This window comes from Manacus candei, unplaced genomic scaffold (genome assembly GCF_025592945.1).
Source record: "Manacus candei isolate 608988 ecotype Guabito, Panama unplaced genomic scaffold, ASM2559294v1 h1tg000065l, whole genome shotgun sequence".
NCBI lineage: Eukaryota > Metazoa > Chordata > Aves > Passeriformes > Pipridae > Manacus > Manacus candei.
The window spans coordinates 1719557-1736296 of record NW_026138113.1 but is presented as its reverse complement, the minus strand read 5'-3'; the positions used below and the strand labels follow the sequence as shown (position 1 = coordinate 1736296).

At 59.7% G+C, this 16740-nt stretch overlaps 4 protein-coding genes across 7 annotated transcripts; 3 read left to right on the top strand and 1 right to left on the bottom strand.

Moving 5' to 3' along the window:
* Positions 1-2350: 2350 nt before the first annotated feature.
* TERF2 (telomeric repeat binding factor 2) lies at positions 2351-8092 on the top strand. 3 transcript variants are annotated; one of them, XM_051805610.1, is made up of 10 exons: positions 2351-2531; positions 2617-2712; positions 3270-3400; positions 3596-3682; positions 4194-4340; positions 4548-4963; positions 5449-5841; positions 6323-6408; positions 6665-6711; positions 7178-8092. In XM_051805610.1, the coding sequence occupies exons 1-10, from the start codon at positions 2351-2353 to the stop codon at positions 7334-7336; spliced, it is 1743 nt and encodes a 580-aa protein (XP_051661570.1). In that variant the 3' UTR covers positions 7337-8092. The 3 variants fall into 3 exon arrangements, with proteins under 3 accessions (XP_051661570.1, XP_051661572.1, XP_051661571.1); XM_051805612.1 differs by having other exon boundaries at positions 2355-2531; positions 3222-3400; positions 5605-5841; XM_051805611.1 differs by having other exon boundaries at positions 2355-2531; positions 3222-3400.
* Positions 8093-8168: 76 nt separating this feature from the next.
* TMED6 (transmembrane p24 trafficking protein 6) lies at positions 8169-10991 on the top strand. The gene is made up of 4 exons (XM_051805682.1): positions 8169-9059; positions 9840-9966; positions 10116-10267; positions 10424-10991. The coding sequence occupies exons 1-4, from the start codon at positions 8718-8720 to the stop codon at positions 10646-10648; spliced, it is 846 nt and encodes a 281-aa protein (XP_051661642.1). The 5' UTR covers positions 8169-8717; the 3' UTR covers positions 10649-10991.
* A 168-nt stretch (positions 10992-11159) lies between these two features.
* NIP7 (nucleolar pre-rRNA processing protein NIP7) lies at positions 11160-12694 on the bottom strand. Its single transcript, XM_051805685.1, has 5 exons — positions 12544-12694; positions 12045-12131; positions 11820-11958; positions 11591-11731; positions 11160-11509 (listed from the first exon to the last, which is right to left on the bottom strand). The coding sequence occupies exons 1-5, from the start codon at positions 12597-12599 to the stop codon at positions 11390-11392; spliced, it is 543 nt and encodes a 180-aa protein (XP_051661645.1). The 5' UTR covers positions 12600-12694; the 3' UTR covers positions 11160-11389.
* Positions 12650-16728, top strand: COG8 (component of oligomeric golgi complex 8). 2 transcript variants are annotated; one of them, XM_051805613.1, is made up of 5 exons: positions 12650-12996; positions 13314-13521; positions 13644-14462; positions 14786-14954; positions 15112-15547. In XM_051805613.1, exons 1-5 carry the CDS (start codon positions 12680-12682, stop codon positions 15336-15338), a joined length of 1740 nt encoding a protein of 579 aa, XP_051661573.1. In that variant the 5' UTR covers positions 12650-12679; the 3' UTR covers positions 15339-15547. The 2 variants fall into 2 exon arrangements, with proteins under 2 accessions (XP_051661573.1, XP_051661574.1); XM_051805614.1 differs by lacking the exon at positions 15112-15547 and adding an exon at positions 16421-16728 and having other exon boundaries at positions 12654-12996.
* Positions 16729-16740: the final 12 nt, after the last annotated feature.

Below are 16740 nucleotides of genomic sequence, written 5' to 3'. Positions count from 1 at the left end.
CTGGATTTTAAAGGGAGCTCAAGTGAAGTGCCTGTACCTGCTGCCACTGAGCTGGGATCTCTGTGAGAATGAGACATCCCTAATGCTGCAGTTCAGATGTGGCAGCTCCAGGATGTTTCCCTATCCATGCTGTGTGTCCACATCCTGTACAAAGACAGGGTGGCTGCCTGCAGGTCCAGGCTGTGTGTCACAAGCCTGCCAGGTCACTCTAGTTGGAGAGAAAGGTATTTTATATTTTTGGAGGGAAAGAAATGGCTCCAGTGGTGCCACAGCTTCTCTTGGCAAGCTGTGCCAGGGCCTCACCCCCCTGGGTGCACTAGCTGGTTTGCTCCTGCATCCTGGCTTTCCAGGCACAGCAGTTAATGATGGTGGTACCCAAGGAGCTCTCTATGGATTCACTGGGACCAGAACTCTGGCCCTGCTCTCCCTCCCCACCACCAGGCCCAGACACAGGTCCGAGATGTGCCGTGTCTGTGGAGAGCAAAACCGTGGGGGCAGGGGCTGCTGTCCTGCCTGGAGCTCCAGCACAGCGAGAGCAGAGCACGGTGACCAGGGCCCCATGGTTTTCCTGTCCTGTTTCCCACTGTAACTCATCCAGAAGGATGTGACAGGCACGAGACCGCAGCAACGTGCAGATCCTGTTCCCTGGAAAGTTTTCTTTCATCTGTAATCACTTAATCAAAGGCCATAAATCAGTGAGGGAAGGCTCAAATGCACAAGCATGGCTGCAATTTGTGCTTTCCTGCCCAGTGTTTTGTTTGGCATGTGAAACTCCAAAACTTTTCCTGAAAAAGTGATGATGACACTGTGGGAGGATTTGCAAAACTGAACAGTGAGGCCCCTTGCATTCCAGGTCCACTTCCATCATCCCTGCTTCCTTTTCTTTCATTGTAGAAGATTCAGGGAGCAAACCAGTGGGTTTATTTACTCTGGAATTCACCATTCCAGGCTGGTTTTCCACTCCTGGGTTCTGTTAACACACCATTGGCCCAGGCAGGCCTCTGTCACCTCCTCCTGCATCTTGTGACAGAGAAAGAGCAAACCCACTTTGCCCATGACAATTCCACATGGAAAACCATTTGACCCAAAGCACGGTGCTGTCACCTCCCCTCAGCCCAGGAGGGTGCTGTGGGTATTGCTCCCACATCCTTCTGAACACCCTCCACCACATTCTGAGTTCAGCTGGGACATGTCCTGCTCCAACTTCACTCCCCAGGGCAGCCACCCCACCCCAGGTGACCCTTCTGCCTCCCAGTAATTATTTTTACCTCCCTTTGTTTGCCAATAAAAATCCCTCCCAGTTTTACAGTTTTCCATCTGACACATGGATTTTTCCCTGTGTCCGTTTCCTCCTCCCCTGGCCAGGGCGGAGGGAAGGGAGGATCCCAGATCACCTCATGCCAGAGGAATTTTCACGTGCTTTTCCACCTCAGGTGAGAGCCCCCAGGACAGTGTCAGGGATATTCCTGGGGCCAAGGAGACACCCCAGAGTGGCAGAGAACTACCCTGTAATCCCAAGGACTTGCTTGCCAAAACCTTCGCCTGCAGGCACCGATTCTGCTTGGGAATCACTCAGTGGGATCACTGTGAAAATATAACTTCTGATTCATTACCCAAACTCTGAGAGACTGTGGGATGGTCTCTGCCCCAAAATCCTGCCCCAGGGACCTGGTTTGCTGTGCCAGGTGAGGGGAGTGGGATTGACAGGTGGCTGGAGCACAGGGAACAGGAATGTGAGGGAACATCCCTGCTGTTTGAAAGACCAGAATAAAGGGAAAACCCCAAATAAAAGTACAAAATAACAATTTCTGTATAGCACTTGGAGGGTTCTGCCACGTTTACCAATGAAGGTCTGGCTCAAGCTGTAACATCCCAGGTCAGGTGTGGTGCTCCCTGTCCCCTGCCCTGAGGTGCAGCCAGTGCAGTGCCTGTCCCCGTTCCTGGCGGGAATGCCGAGCAGCAGCTCCGTAGGGATGGCCCACCCTTCAGAACGCACCTGGCCCTGCTCCCCGTGTCCGTGCCACCAGGGTGGCACTGGCTGCTCTGGTGACACGAATTTAACACACCTGGGCCTGGCCAGGTGAGGCTCACTTGGGGGTCTCAGCACTTACAGGTGGGCACTTGCCTGCTGTCGATCCTGCTGGGTGGGCAGTGGGACATTCCTGAGCCCAAGGGACACGGCTGTGCCCCTTCCCGCAGTTCCCTTCCCGCCCACCAGAGGGCGCCCTGCCCTTCCCGGCGCGGCCGGCGCGGTGCACGCCGGGAGCTGTAGGCTGTGCTGGCGCGGAGTGCGCCGGGACCTGTAGGCTGTGCTGGTGGTCGCACGTCCGGTGCGTCATTTCCTGGCGGGATGGCGGCGCGGCGGGGACGGGCGGCACGGCGGGAGCAGTTCCCGGGCCCGCCCGGGATGGCGGCGCTGCGCGAGGAGACCGTGAACGGCTGGGTCCTGCAATTCTACTTCCACCGCGCCATGGAGGCCTATCGCTTCGGGCGCCACCGCGAATTCCGCCAGCTCCGCGATATCATGCAGGGTGCGGGGTGCGGGGCCGGCCCGGGCGGGGGGCGCGGGGCGGCCGGATCGCGCTGCACCGTCCTCATCTGCCTCTCGTCCTACAGCGCTGCTCGTGCGACCCCTGGACAAGGAGCCGGCGGTGGCCCAGATGCTGCGGATAATGCAGCTGCTGTCGCGGATCGAGGAGGGCGAGAACCTCGGTAGGTGCCCGGCCTTTCCCGCGAGCCCCGCTGCGTGCCCTGGGCTGTGTCCGTGCCCCTGCGGCTCCCGGAGCAGTGTCCCTGTGCAGGGCAGAGCTCGGGGCTGTGTCTATGCCCCTGCGCTGCCCTGAGCCTGTGGGGCTGTGGGGGCTCTCCCTGGGGATAAGGGGCGGCTGTTCGTGCCTGTGTCTCGCTGCTGGGGCCAAGAGCAGCATCCGTGGTGCTCCAGGGCTGGCCTGGTGTCCACGCACACCAGCGTGTTGACTCCTGCTCAGCTTTGGAGCTTCCAAAATGCTCTCATGGGTCAGTGCTGGGCACCTGGGAAGTTCTCAGGTGGTGCTTCTGGAGCTTTCCATGGCTTGGGGAATATCCCCCTTGAGGCAGGGGAAAATTGCTGTTCAGATACTGGGCAGTGCCTCATCTTCAGCCTCAGTAGCCTTGGAATCTGTAAACAGCCTGTGCAGGTGTAGAGCTCCCACCTGGGCAGGTGTATAACCAGCTCTCTGCAGGGAAGCACCATCAGCCCTCCCCAACCTCCTGGATGACAATTCTTGTAGATTGTACCTTCGACAAGGAGTCGGAGCTGACCCCGCTTGAGTCGGCCCTCGCCGTCCTGGAGCTCGTCCACAAGGAATTCTCCATGCCGGAGAAGACGATGGAGACTGTGCAGAAAATGGTTAAGGAAGCTGTAAGAACTTTTTCTTCCTCGAGAAATGCTTTGTGCAGCTTTTGCCTTGGAAAGGTCCTGTGTGGATGATGGTGGGAGCTTCCTTACATGTGGGATTCCCTCGTTAGCTGCAAACTCGTGTCCACAGTGATGTGTAAGTTAGCTCTGAGCTGTTTCCTATGCCCTGCTCCAAACTGTCCTTGTTTTCCTCTGCAGGCTGTTATTGTCTGCATCAAAAACAAAGAGTTTGATAAAGCTTCCAAAATTGTCAAGAGGCACATGGGGAAGGATCCCAAGAACCAGGTGAGTATGTGTTCGAATAAAGTGGGGGTTGCCTGATGTATCCTGGGTGGTGTTTGGGGGGATCTGATGTGCCCTGGGGTGAGGATGCCAAAATGGAAGCAGTCCTCCTGGAGTGATGGACCCTCAGTGTTGCACATTTAGGCTGTCACCTTGGAGCCCCCTCTGTGACTCATTTTTCCTCCATGGGTCTTCCAAGCATCCCCATTTATCCCTTGATGAGCCTCAAACTTGCATCTAGAGCTGGTTCTGGGGGCAGCAGGAGTTCCCATTCCTGTTTCTGCAGGCACTGGGGTGCTTGGGCACTGAAGGCAAGGAGAATTCCTGAAATAAGGTGGCTCTGCTGTTTCTTTTTCTGTTCCTCTGGCCTTTTCCCAGCCTCATTGCAGTGTAAATTGGTTGTGCCTGGAGAAAGGCAGGAAAGCAGGGAAGGCCCAGATCCTTGCTGTGATTGTCATTGTTCCCCTTGTCCCTGTGCAGTGTTCTTACTGGATTCTACGATTCCCTCCCCTAGAAAAAGAGGAACGAGTGGCTGGCTGTCATTCGGGAGAAGAATCTCTCTCATCCAAAGGTCAAAAACTTCTCCTACAAGGACTTCCAGCAGAACATGTTTGAGTTCCTGAAGATCTATGTGGACGACTCGGAGCCGCTGCTGCTGACAGTGCGTGTCCACCCCAGTCCCCTGGAGCTGAGGTGCCCAATTAGCAGAGAGTTAAATCCAGAATACTTTAAATTCAGTCCATCCCTCAAAGATTTATATGGTTGAACATGTTTTTCTATCCGTGAAATGCCTTTGTGAGGGGATAAAATGGGATCAGAGCACGAGGAATCACCTCTATAACAGTGCTGTGCTTTTTCTCTCTCCAAGGTAATGAAAAAGACTTTGAATTTGGAACACATTGATGAACCAAAATCCTTGTCGATGACTCCCAAGTCTGGAGATGGGCCAAAGGACCAGACAGCAACTCCAGAGGCCTCGGGAAGGGCAGAGGGTCCCACTGGAGCCCCAGAGCCTGCAGGAGCAGCAGAAGAGCCAGAGGGAGCTGCCAGCCCTGCAGAAAGGGCAGCACACCCCTCAGTGGCTCCAGAGGCCATGGAAGGAGGCAGTGGCCCTGCAGCAGCTCCAGAACCTATGGAAGTAGCCACTGACCCAGCAGCAACTCCTGATCATTTAACAGCAGAGCCTGATGTCCTGAAGGATACTCCAGAGCCTGTGAAAATAGCTAAAGAACCAGCGGCAGTAACTGCAGAACTCCCAGGAGTGTCCACCAGGGATGCAGAAAGGTGGGCAGGGGAGTCTGCCCCTGGACTGTGGATGAAGTGTGGCCATAGTTCTCTTCCATGGGATAATCCCCTGTGTCCAGGCAGCTCCTAACTCCCCAAATGCCAGCCAGGCCAACCCAAAGGTGTTGGTGCAGGACAGCGGATCCCAGGAAAAGTGTTGAGGTGGTTTGGTTGCTGTTGTGACCAGGGAGGGGGGCAGTGGCTGCCGAAGGTTTGCTCCCATGGAGCAGAGCTGGAATCCCTGTGGTTCAGCGCTTAGTTGGGAATAGGAGGGCAGCAATGGAGCATGGACATGTGTTCTTCAAACCTGCTTCCTGGGACACTGCACTGTTCAGGAGGCCGGACAGGCGGGTTGGGAATTCCTCTTCCTCGGAGTCCACAAGGCAGGTGTTGGGGGTCCCAGCGGAGGGAGAGGCCAGATTTCGGGGCAGCAGAGCTCCCGTGGTGGTTTCTCTACAACCTGCTCGGTTGTGTTTATTTTGTAGGCAGCCCCCCGGAGCTGTAACCTCGTGTGGGATTTCTGTTCTGAGAGAAGCTTTCAAGATCCTGTCGGACTCCCAGGACTCTGATGCACTCTTCACCAAACTGGACGAAACAGACTTTACCTTCCCCAAGCAACTGTCTCCTTCTGTATCCCACAGAACCAAGAGACAGAAAGAAGTGGAGAATCAAGATTCTGAGATCTCAGACCCTCCTGAAATACCCCATAAGAGCAAACGCTTGTTCACCATAAGCAAACTGGTAATGGAGACAGACAACCAGTCCAGCAAGTCGAGTGAGAGCCCCGACTCTTCCCAGGAGCCCGTGGTCTCTTCTGCCTCCAGACCCAGACCTGTTCAGAAATTGCATGACCAGCCAGTGACTACTGAGAGTGCCAAGTATGGAGCCCCTATCTTGTGGTATAGTCTGTTCTGCCCCCACTTTTGTCTTGCAGCTGATGTCAGTAGTGTTAGCATCAACTTCTTGCTCTTTAATCCAAAGTGACAGTGACCTTGTCCACCAGCACACGTGGAACTGGGCACAGCAAACTCTCTCTTGTCCTCACATTTGGCTTTAAAATTAATTATGGGTTAATGGAGAGGAGAAAACAATCCAGCTCCCACTGGCAGTGAGGTGCTAAAGGTAATCCTAGCAGGTGATTCCAGTGCAGGTGACATGCATTCCTCTGCACTTTTCCCAGCTTCAGCATAACTGCCTAGAGTTTGTAGGAGCATCCTGTGGAACAGGTTAAACTCTGCTTTCCACCTCTTGAGAAACACAATGTCCACAGGCTGGCTCTTTGTGCTGGGTGGCCCTGCACCTCTTCCCCAAAACCCTTCTCCTGAGCAGTAGCCAGAGTAAATCCTCATCTGCTTTCAGGTCCTTCCAGGGAAGGTGGAACAGCTCCCGTGGTGTGGAGGAAAAGGACAGTTGGAGTGAGGAGGATGAGCTCTTCTCAGATGCAGGTAAGAACAAAGTCCCCTGGCAGGGGTTACCTGGTGCTAATCCTGGCTTGGGGGTCACTCACAGGGGTCTTGCTACCAAGGGTGACTGAATTTTGAAACCAGAAATCCAGTAGAAAGGTTGGGAGAAAGGAACTGGGGTTTGTTGCCTGTCATGGGCTGCTCTGACTGCACAGCTCAGCAGTTAAGCCTGAGGCAGCCTTTCGAGATCTGTACCTCCCAAATTATGGGGTATGTAACCCTCTTCCTTGTTTTCCAGCATCAGTTGGGACAAACAACACCACAGTATTCAACTCCAAGAAACAGGTATGTAAAGCCTTAGGTGCTTCCAGCAGGGCCTGAAACAGGGCTGTGTCTGTACAGTCTCTGTGGTAAAACAGCCCTGTTTGGAAGTTGGCTGGAGCTGGGCACCAGCAATGTGCCTCAGGCACCTTTGCCTTGACAGCTCAGAGCCAGGTTTGCCAAATGCCCCTTGTGCTGGAGGGATTTAGAGCCTTGTTCAGGTGAGGGGGACATGTCTGGCAGCTGTTACCTGGAAAAAGGTCCCAAGGCTGGTGCCATGAGGAACTCTCCCCCTGAGCCGTAGGAAGGCAGCTGCTGGCTCTTGTGCTGCTGCACTATATCTGTAGTGCTGGAGTGTTGTGTGTGCAGCTGCCAGGACCTGTCTGCCTTCCCTGCCTGTCCTGGCACGGAAGGAACATGCCAGGAAGGAGCTGCAGCAGCTTCTCTTCTGTGCAGCTCTTCCCTGAACCTGCTCACCTGCTCTTTGTAGAAATGGACGATCCAGGAGAGCGAGTGGATCAAGCAAGGTGTGAAGAAGTTTGGAGAGGGGAGATGGAAGGCCATTTGCCAGAAGTACCCGTTCCAGAACCGCACAGCAGTGATGATCAAGGACCGCTGGCGGACCATGAAGAAACAGGGAATCCTCTGAAGCTGGGAGCCGTGGGACATTCCATGCAAAAACCTCGTTTTGTTTTTTGGAAGCTGGACCAGAGTGCCAGTACAGGGAGGCTGTCTCAATATGGGGAACTCCTCTGGCACCCCAAAACCAGGACTGCCAGGAACCCAGGAGCCTTGTTCTCCAGCTGGAGCTGCAAAGATCAGTCTGCTGCAGGTAGTAGAGGCTGTGCAGCCTCTCTGCATGTGCCTGGATGGAGATTTCCTTGTTCTCCTGACCACTGCAGCCTCTGTGGGATGAGTCCCAGCTGGATTGCTCTGCTCAGGTACTGTCAATCAGCAGGATTATCCCTGTCTGATCTCTGAATCACTTTTTCACCCATTTGCCATCACTAGGAGCAAGGCAGCACTGAGTCGCAGAGCTCCTGGGGGGAACAGGCATTTCTTTCTGCTTTGTAAATGACTAATTGTGAGGGGAAAATCCTCCCTCCCAGCTCTGAGACTTTAGAACATTATTTTGTGTTTCAGTACTTATAAATGTTGGTCGTTTCCATGTTAAAAGTTCCAGTTCTGGCTGACTTTGGCCATGTCTTCCTGGCACTTTTCCCAGTAATGTCCTTCTACCATGTGCAGTCTCTGTGAGCACATGAGCTCCGAGGGCGCTGCGTGTTCCTGCCTGCAGCTGCCAAAGCTGGAATCCATGTCCAAATAGTTACTTGTAAAATAAAGTCCCTTTCTTCTGGATACCAAGAGTTTTAAAAAATAAACTCCCTTTCTTTTTGGATATCAAGAGTTGTAAAAAATAAAGTCCCTTTCTTGTTGGATATCAGGAGTTTGTAAAAGAGTAAATTTGTATCTTGTGGGTGGAAATGCAGCAGTATGGGGCACAGACTGCCCTAGGAATGTGGGGCTCCTTTTCCCCTCTGGGAGTGTTGGGGCAGGAGCAGCACTGTACTGTAGGTGTAGGTGGTGAGAAACAGGAGTTTCTGGCTTAGATTTCTGTGGAGTAAGGGCAGGGGAGATAGAGGGGCATTTCCTAAACTTAGTTTTAGGATTCTCTGGCTATGTTCCAGCAGAGCCATGGCTGGGAGAACTCTGTCTGGGAACACCTGCTTCCCCCTCTGTCCTTCAGCCACAGGTGCTGCACAGAGTGTCCCTTGTTCCCCGGCTGTGGCCATGCATTTCCCTCTCTTTCTGCCTGTAAATCCTTTCCCTGGGGCTGGAGCAGCCCTGGGCAGCAGGAGCATGGGGACAGAGAGGCTCAATGTGGGCCAGTAATGGCCCATGTGAGGCAATGCCAGCTGGTTGTGCCCTATTGGAAGGAGCTGTGTCCCGTTATGCCCTTCTCCAGGCTGGGCCCTCGGCAGCAGAGGGTGTCCCAGAGCTCCTGCTCCACACCAGGATCACCTTGAGCCATGGAGCCTGTGCCGTGCTCCTCCTGGTGCTGCGGAGCAGTTAATGATTACCCCCCAGCCACCTCGTCCTCCTCTGCCCTGCCCGTCCTCCTCTGCCCTGCCCGGCAGGAGCGACGGAGCCCAGGGAGCAGGAGGATGCTGCTGCTGCTGCTGCTGCTGCTGCTCTTGGTGCTGCCAGGCCCCGCTGGCTGCCCCCGCACGGAGCCCTTGAGCGGGTCCAGCCCGGAGCCGCTGTTCCGTGGGGCCGATCGCTACGACTTCGCCGTCGTCATCCCCGGCGGCACCGTGGAGTGCTTCTGGCAGTTCTCACACCAGGGCGGCAACTTCTTCTTCAGCTACGAGGTGAGTGCTGGGAGACGTGTCCTGGAAAGCTGCTGACATAGGGAATGGCTGTGCTGGATCAGTGGCATGTAGCAGGTGCTGTGGCACACCACCCCTCAGGGCTGTGCCTTTTCTATGCAATATCATGGAACTGTTTGGGTGGGAAGGGACCTTAAAGCTCATCCCATTCCACCCCATGCCATGGGCAGTGACACCTTCCACTAGATCAGGTTGCTCCAAGCCCTGTCCAACCTGATCTTGGACACTTCCAAGGATAGGGCAGCCACAGCTTCTTTGGGCAGCCTTTGGCCTGCCAAGGCCTCACCATCCTCACAGGGAAGAATTTCTTCCCAATATCTAATCTAATCTCTATCCATCATCAATCCCATGCATTTTTTTGAATAGCTGGTTTAAAACCACGAAGTGGTGCTGGGAGCTCTGGACATGGTGCCTGAGCACCCCAAGCTCACTTGCAGAGAGCTGTGGGGTGTCCTGGCACTGTGGGGAGCTCTGCCCTTCGCTGTCTGGCTGGACACTGTGGCATAGCTGAAAGTCCCAGCACAGTGTGTCCCCATGCTCTGTCCCCTTCCTGCAGGGAAACTCCAGCCCTTTTATCTCCTGTGTTACACCGGGTTGGCTGAAGGAGAGCCGGGGCATGGCTGTGCCTGAAGCTGGCACTTTCCCATCGGCTCTGCACTTGGCAGAGCAGCCCCCCAGGAACACAACCTTGGGGCTCAGCACAGCTCCATCCCCAACACACCAGTGGCCCACAAATTCCCTTTGGGTGTTCTCTGCCTCCAGGTCCAGCGGGCAACGGGGATTGGCAACAGCAGGAACATCTTGGTCACGGCGAGTGACCCCAATGGCTTCCAGCTTGGAGCCTCCCAGGACGTGCGAGGGCAGATCAACTTCCTCACCAAGGACACAGGTTTCCCCCTGCCCTGGCCCCTGCAGCAGCTCCGAGCCTTCCTGAGTGCCGATTGCTCCCAGATGGGATGGATGAGGGTCGAGCACTGGGGATGTGTCTGCCTGGTGCCCTTCTACCCATGGACCAACAACCCTCATTTCTCTCTGCAGGTTTCTACGAGCTGTGCCTGGACAACCAGCAAAACCACTTTGGCTTCATGCAGGTGTATCTCAACTTTGGTGTCTACTACGACGATTTCAACATGGAACACAAGCAGCCTGTGGAGAAGAAGGAGCTGAATGACACGCTGGAGGCAATCAAGGTGAGGGTCAGGGTGGCCACGGGGTGTCCCAGCACAGGGGGGATGGGCACGTCCTGCCCAGGGGACCGAGAAGGGCGTTTGCTCTGGCTGAGCTGCTGCTGAATGCAGCACTGAGCCCAGCAGGCAGCTCCAAGCACAGCTCTGCCCCTCCTGCAGATCAGCATCCAGAGGCTGCAGATCCACACCTTCCACATGTGGCGTTTCTACAACTTTGCCCGGATGCGGAAAGGGGCTGACTCCTTCCTTCTGGAGTCCAACTACAACTACGTCAACTGGTGGTCGATGGCCCAGAGCTGTGTCATCATCCTCTCCGGGGTGCTGCAACTCTACTTCCTCAAGCGCCTCTTCCATGCACAAACCTCTGGCAGCCAGAAGTGCTAGAACAGGGCAGGGCTGTGGCTGCCAGTGCCTGGTGACCCTGCTGTGGAGTGGGAGGAAAGGCCAGATCCTGCTTCCAGGAAGAGCTCCACTCCTGCCTCCAGCTCTACCCCCGAAATCATCCCCAGAGAAGCCAAGCACCACACTGTCACCTGAACTTTGTGTGGCAGAAGTGTTTGTCACATCCCTGCCCATCATTAGTGTCCCACTGGGCCTTTTCTACCAGACTCCCAATAAAGGAACCTCTGGCACATTTTGGGAAACGATCACTGTTGCTGCTGTCCAGCTTCTGTGAGCCCAGGGGCAGTGGCCTGCCCATCTCCCCCTCCCTGAACCTCAGCCCAGGGCTGTAAGTTTCCTCCTGAGATTCCCCCTGGCCTCATCCATCCCCCAAACATGTTGGTTCCCCTCTCTGGAGTTGCACCCCAGTGCACTGTGCCTGCCCCAGGAGAACAGAGAACCGCAGGAGGGGCAAAGGCTGAACCCTCTGAGGCTCCGCACCAGACAACAGGCACTAGGAAAAGGAAGAGGCTTTATGTGACAAGGCTGGTGCAGAGGCACCTTCCCCCATGCTGGCAGCAGCCCCCCCCAGGGCTGTGGGGCTGTGTACTGGCAGCTCCCTCCCTCTCCATCCCATTTGGGGTGGGCTCCCTGTGGCTCCCCACATCCACAGTCCAGGACAAGGTCCATTCTGCTCAGGAACACTTGCAGGGCATGCAGGTCCCTTCAGGTCCCTGGAATCCCTTAGGTCAGCGTGTCCTCATTCCGCACATACTCTCCGACATCGGCTTGGTGGAACACCACGATGGCCAAGGGATCCACCTTCCGACACTCCTGCGTGGACTTGGCAGCCACCCCAAAGCCCTGGTGGGATGAAGGGGGGGTGAGAGGGAGTTCTCCCACCCTGTACCCACCCCACAGCTGTGGCAGGCCCCGGGCACTCACCAGCGGGACGTCAGCCATGGAATACACCACCACGCCCTGGTACTGCGCTGTGTTCTCCGTGATGCGGCCCAGCCCCGACTTCAGCACGTGGTTCCCATAGAGGAAGGACTGCTCCGAGCCAGGCTTCACCCACACCTTGAACTGTAAGAGAGGGCAGAGTGGTGAGGGGTTGGGGGCTGCTGGGGGGTGCTGGCACAGGCTGGGGGTGGCTGGGGGAGCTGTGTCCCACCTTGGCGTAGGGTGCAAGGAAGTCCAGGGCCGTGACACTGAGCCGGAATTTCTGGGACTTGGTGAACTTCCCGAAGCAGGTGCCCGGGGCTACCAGGCTGTCCCGGGGGATGCTGGCCGCCAGCTTCAGCAACTTCTCACTGCGGGAGCAGGGCAGTGCTGGGGGGCTGCGGGGCCGCCGCCCCGCGCAGGCTGCCCCAGAGCCCCCCTCGCCCCCGGGGCTCACCTGAGGTAGTACACGCGGTCCCGGTGCAGGCGAAAGCAGTAGGTGCCATCGGGCCGGTCCACCAGCAGCTGGATGTTCTCACCGATGCTGCGGGGACGGACCCCATGAGCATGGCCCGACCCCGGCCCCTTCTGCCACGGCCTCTCCGGTCCCCGGTGCCCGTTCCCTCCTCGTGCCCGGCCCCCCCAGGTTCCAGGCCTCCCGGTCCCCAGGCCAGTGCAGATCCCGCCCCTCCCATCCCCTCGCCGGTCCCCTGTACCCATCCCACCCGATCCCCATCCCCTTTCGGTGCCTGATCCCGCCCGATCCCCGGTGCCCATCCCCTCCTCGGTCCCCGCCGGTGTCCATCCCGTCCCCGAGCCCGATCACGGGCCCAGCCCTCCCGGTCCCCGGGTCCAGCCAACCCATCCCTCCCGGTCCCCGTGCCGCTCCCGGTCCCAGCGGCCCATCCCTCCCAGTCCCTCCCCGGTCCATTCCTCCCGGTGTCCCGGCCCCTCACTATTTCCCGAGCTTCTCGAACACCGCTCGCGTCTCCGCCTCCGTGAGCGGCCGCATCTCCCGCCGGGCGCACGCGGGGCCGCGGGGCCGGAAGGGCCGTGCCCGGAACCGGCGGTGACGCGGCGGGGCCGGCGGCGATGGCGGCGGCGGCGGAGGAGGCGCGGCTGCTGGCCTGGCTGCGCGGCCCGGCCGCGGGGCCCGCCGGCCCCGAACTCGCCGCCTACGTGTCGGAGCTGGCGGCGCTGGGGCTGGCGGAGCTGGGCCGGGAGCCGGCGCGGCTCGCGGCGGAGCGGGAGCGAGTCGGGGCCGAGACGCGCCGCCTCGCCTTCGAGCACTACCGCGCCTTCATCCGCTCCGCGGAGTGCACCGGCCGCGCCGGCCGCGGCTTCGGCGGCATCGAGAGCCGCCTCGGCAGCCTGCTGGAGCGGCTGCCCGCGCTGCAGGACGCCTGCCGGTGCGGGACGGGCATCGGGGGGGACGGGGGGACCGCGGCGGGGAAGGCGCGGGTGGAAACGGGGACGGGAGGGAGCAGGGATGGGATGAGGCTGGGGCAGGGTCTGCGGGAGCAGGAGCGGCCCTGGGCAGGGGAGGGTGGGCTGGGGGCTGCGAGGGGTCCCGTGCTGAGCTCAGTAAGGGCCGGGACTGGGCTGGGCCGGAGGCGGTGCTGGGGAGCTCCTGGGCAGCTCTGGGAGCAGCCGGTGTGGGTGGGAGAGTCCCGAGGTCCACCCGGTGCAGGGAGGACCCTCCTGCTGATGCCGTGTCAACCCCCAGGACCTTCATGCGCGATGCTGAGGCGATCGCCTGCAGCCGGCGGATGAACAGCCTGACCCTGAACCGGCACACGGAGATCCTGGAGATCCTGGAGATCCCGCAGCTCATGGACACCTGTGTCCGCAATGGCTACTACGAGGAGGCACTGGAGCTTGCAGCCTACGTGCGCCGGCTGGAGAGGAAGCACAGCAGCATCCCCGTGATCCAGGTAAGCCCCAGTCTGACCTGCCCCATAATCCAGGTGAGCCCTGTGCTGTCTCTGCCCCAAGGTTCACGTGAGCCCTACTCTGCCCTACACCAGTGCCCCCTGAGTGCTCTCTCCCTCTGCAGGGCATCGTGGAGGAGGTGCGCCAGTCTGCCCAGCTGATGCTGAACCAGCTGATCCAGCAGCTCCGCACCAACATCCCGCTGCCAGCCTGCCTGCGCGTCATCGGCTTCCTGCGGCGCATGGATGTGCTCACCGAGGCTGAGCTGCGTGTCAAGTTCCTGCAGGCGCGTGACACGTGGCTGCGCTCCATCCAGGCCTCCATCCCCGACCACGACCCCTACGTGCACATCACCAAGACCATCGAGGCCTGCCGGGTGCACCTCTTCGACATCATCACCCAGTACCGCGCCATCTTCTCGGATGAGGAGCCGTTGGTGCCGGCCGAGGGCACGGTGCCTGCCGAGGGGGCCATCTTCCACGGCTGGGTGCTCCAGAAGGTCTCTGAGTTCCTGCAGACACTGGAGCGCGACCTGGACCGTGGGGTGGGCAGCCGGCTGGACTCGCTGCTGGGGCAGTGCATGTACTTTGGGCTGTCCTTCAGCAGAGTGGGCGCAGATTTCCGCGGGCAGCTGGCCCCCCTCTTCCAGCGCGTGGCTGCAGATACCTTTAGGAAGGCAGTGGAGGAGGCGGTGGAGAAATTCCGAGAGGAGATGAATTCCTACACACTGATCTCAGCGCCAGCTGTGCTGGGGGGCGGCGCGGCAGTGCTGGTGCCCACGGCCCAGCCTGGGACGCTGCAGCCCCCCATGGTGCTGCTGGACTTCCCTCCCCTTGCCTGCTTCCTCAACGGCCTCCTCGTTGCCTTCAACGACCTGCGGCTCTGCTGCCCCATCGCCCTGGCACAGGATGTCACTGCCTGCCTGGACAGTGCCCTTGGGGAGGTGAGTCTGGGGGATGGTGCTGGGACTTGTGCTGGGAGAACACGGGATGCGTTTGTCCTTGCCTGAGTGGGTTGGAAAAGCCTCTGAGATCATCGAATCCAACCATTCCCCCAGCACTGCCAAGGCCACCACTAACCCATGTCCCCAGGTGCCACATCCACATGGCTTTTAAAACCCCCCTAGAGCCAGCACAGGGGACAGGCACTGCGCTGGTCCTGCCACACTGTGGCTGGTACAATCCAGGTGCCATTGTCCTTCTTGCCCACCTGGGCTCATGTTCAGCCACTGTCACTCCCAGGTGCCACCTTTGCCTCTCTCCCCAGGTGACCAAAACCATCCTGGCCTTCCACCGTGCGGAGGAGGCGGCTTTCAGTGGGCGGGAGCAGGAGCTCTTTGCCCAGTTCTGCACGGCCTTCCTGGAGGACCTGCTGCCTTACCTGAACCGCTGCCTCCAAGTGCTTTTCCCTCCATCACAGATCGCACAGGCACTGGGTGAGATCCTGGGCTTTGGTTTTCATTATGGGGTGGTAGCTCTGCTCCCATCCATGGTTTTCCCCTGCAACATTCAGTGGGCCCTGCCCTGCTGCTGCTCCTCTATAGGGGTCCCGTTGCCTGCAGCCCCCCCTGACCCCACTCTCCCCTCTCCCAGGCATCCCCCCCACCCAGCTGCAGCGTTTCGGCCGCCTGGGCCGTATCGACGTGGCCGCACTCAGGGAGCCGCTGGCTTTCCTGCTTCCACCGGCACCAGGCGAGGAGGAGCCAGCCCAGGAGACCACCCTGTGCCCGGAAGGGGAAATCGCGGCAGTGCCCACCGAGCCCCCGGAGAGCCCCCCCGAAGGGGCTGTGCTGCCAGGTGACCCGGTGGCCACGGGGTAGCCGGGAAGCGGCGCGGCCGGGCCGTGTCTCCCTGTGGCAGTGACCAGTCCCCCAGCCCAGCCTAGCCCAGCCTGTCCCCTGCCCGCGGCACCCCCACGCACGGGGCACACCCCACACCCACGCACCGAGCACACCCTCCCTGTTTCCTGTTTGCACCGGGGACGCCAGGGGGCGCTGTCCCGCCGCCGGTGCGCGCGCACCCGGTACTCGATGGCGGCGGCGCTGGGACGGGCGGTGGGACGGGCCCGCCCGGCCCTCCCGGTTCCCCCGTGCCGCGGGTGCGGGGACGGGGACGCGGCGGGCTGGGCCCGGCGGGAGCGCTCGTACTGGCGGGCGCTGCGGCGGCGGGTGCTGGGCCCGCCCGTGCCGCCCTTCGCCGCGCCGGTGCAGGTGGGAGCCCCGGTGCTGCGCGGCGCCGCCGCCGCCGTGGCCCCGGAGCAGCTGGGCGGCCCCGAGCTGCGGCGGCTGGCGGCGGCGCTGGCGGCGGGGCTGCGGGGCCGGCCGTGCCTGGGGCTGAGCGCCCCGCAGCTCGGGGTGCCGCTGCGGGTGTTCGCCGCCGAGCTGCCGCCCGACCGCTGCGCGCAGTACCCGGCGGCGCTGCGCCGCGCACACCGCATCGAGCCCTTCCCGCTCCGCCTGCTCGTCAACCCCGCGCTCCGTGTCCTCGACACCCGCCTCGTCACCGCCCCCGAGGGCTGCGCCAGCATCCACGGCTTCTCCGCCTACGTCCCGCGGCACTGGGCCGTCCACGTCTCCGGTACGGACCGACCCTCCCTGCACCGGGGTACTGCCCTGCCCTGTCCCGGGTGGGACCCCGCATCTGCCACTTCCACCCACCACAGGCCCCCATTCTGTCACATGTCCCCCCACACTCTCACGGGTCTCCCTTTGTTCCATGGATCCCCCTTGGGGATATACCCTACTCTCACATGGTCCCCCCATTCCCACACAATCTCCCCATTCTCTCATGGGTCCCTCCAATTTCACACAAGTCCCCTACTCTCACACGAGTTCCCCTTTTTGGCCCCCCAATCACACCCCCCCCAGTCCCTCCAGCTCCCCAACAAGTTCCCTGGCAGCAGGTGTGGACGAGCTCGGGGTGCCGGTGAGCTGGGAGGCCATGGGCTGGGCTGCCCGCATCATACAGCACGAGATGGACCACCTGGACGGGATCCTCTACATTGACCGCATGGACCCCCGCACCTTCACCAACGTGGGCTGGATGGAACTCATGGACTGACCCTACTGTGCCCACCCCCAGCTGCCCCCTGTGTGCCCGGGGCCCCTCTGTGTAGTGGGCCCTCTCTAACCCTGGAGAAAGAACCAGCACGGAGCCACAGACCAGGGGCTCCCACTCAGGTTTATTGCAGCCAATACAGACCTGTGGCCTCATTGTGGCTCT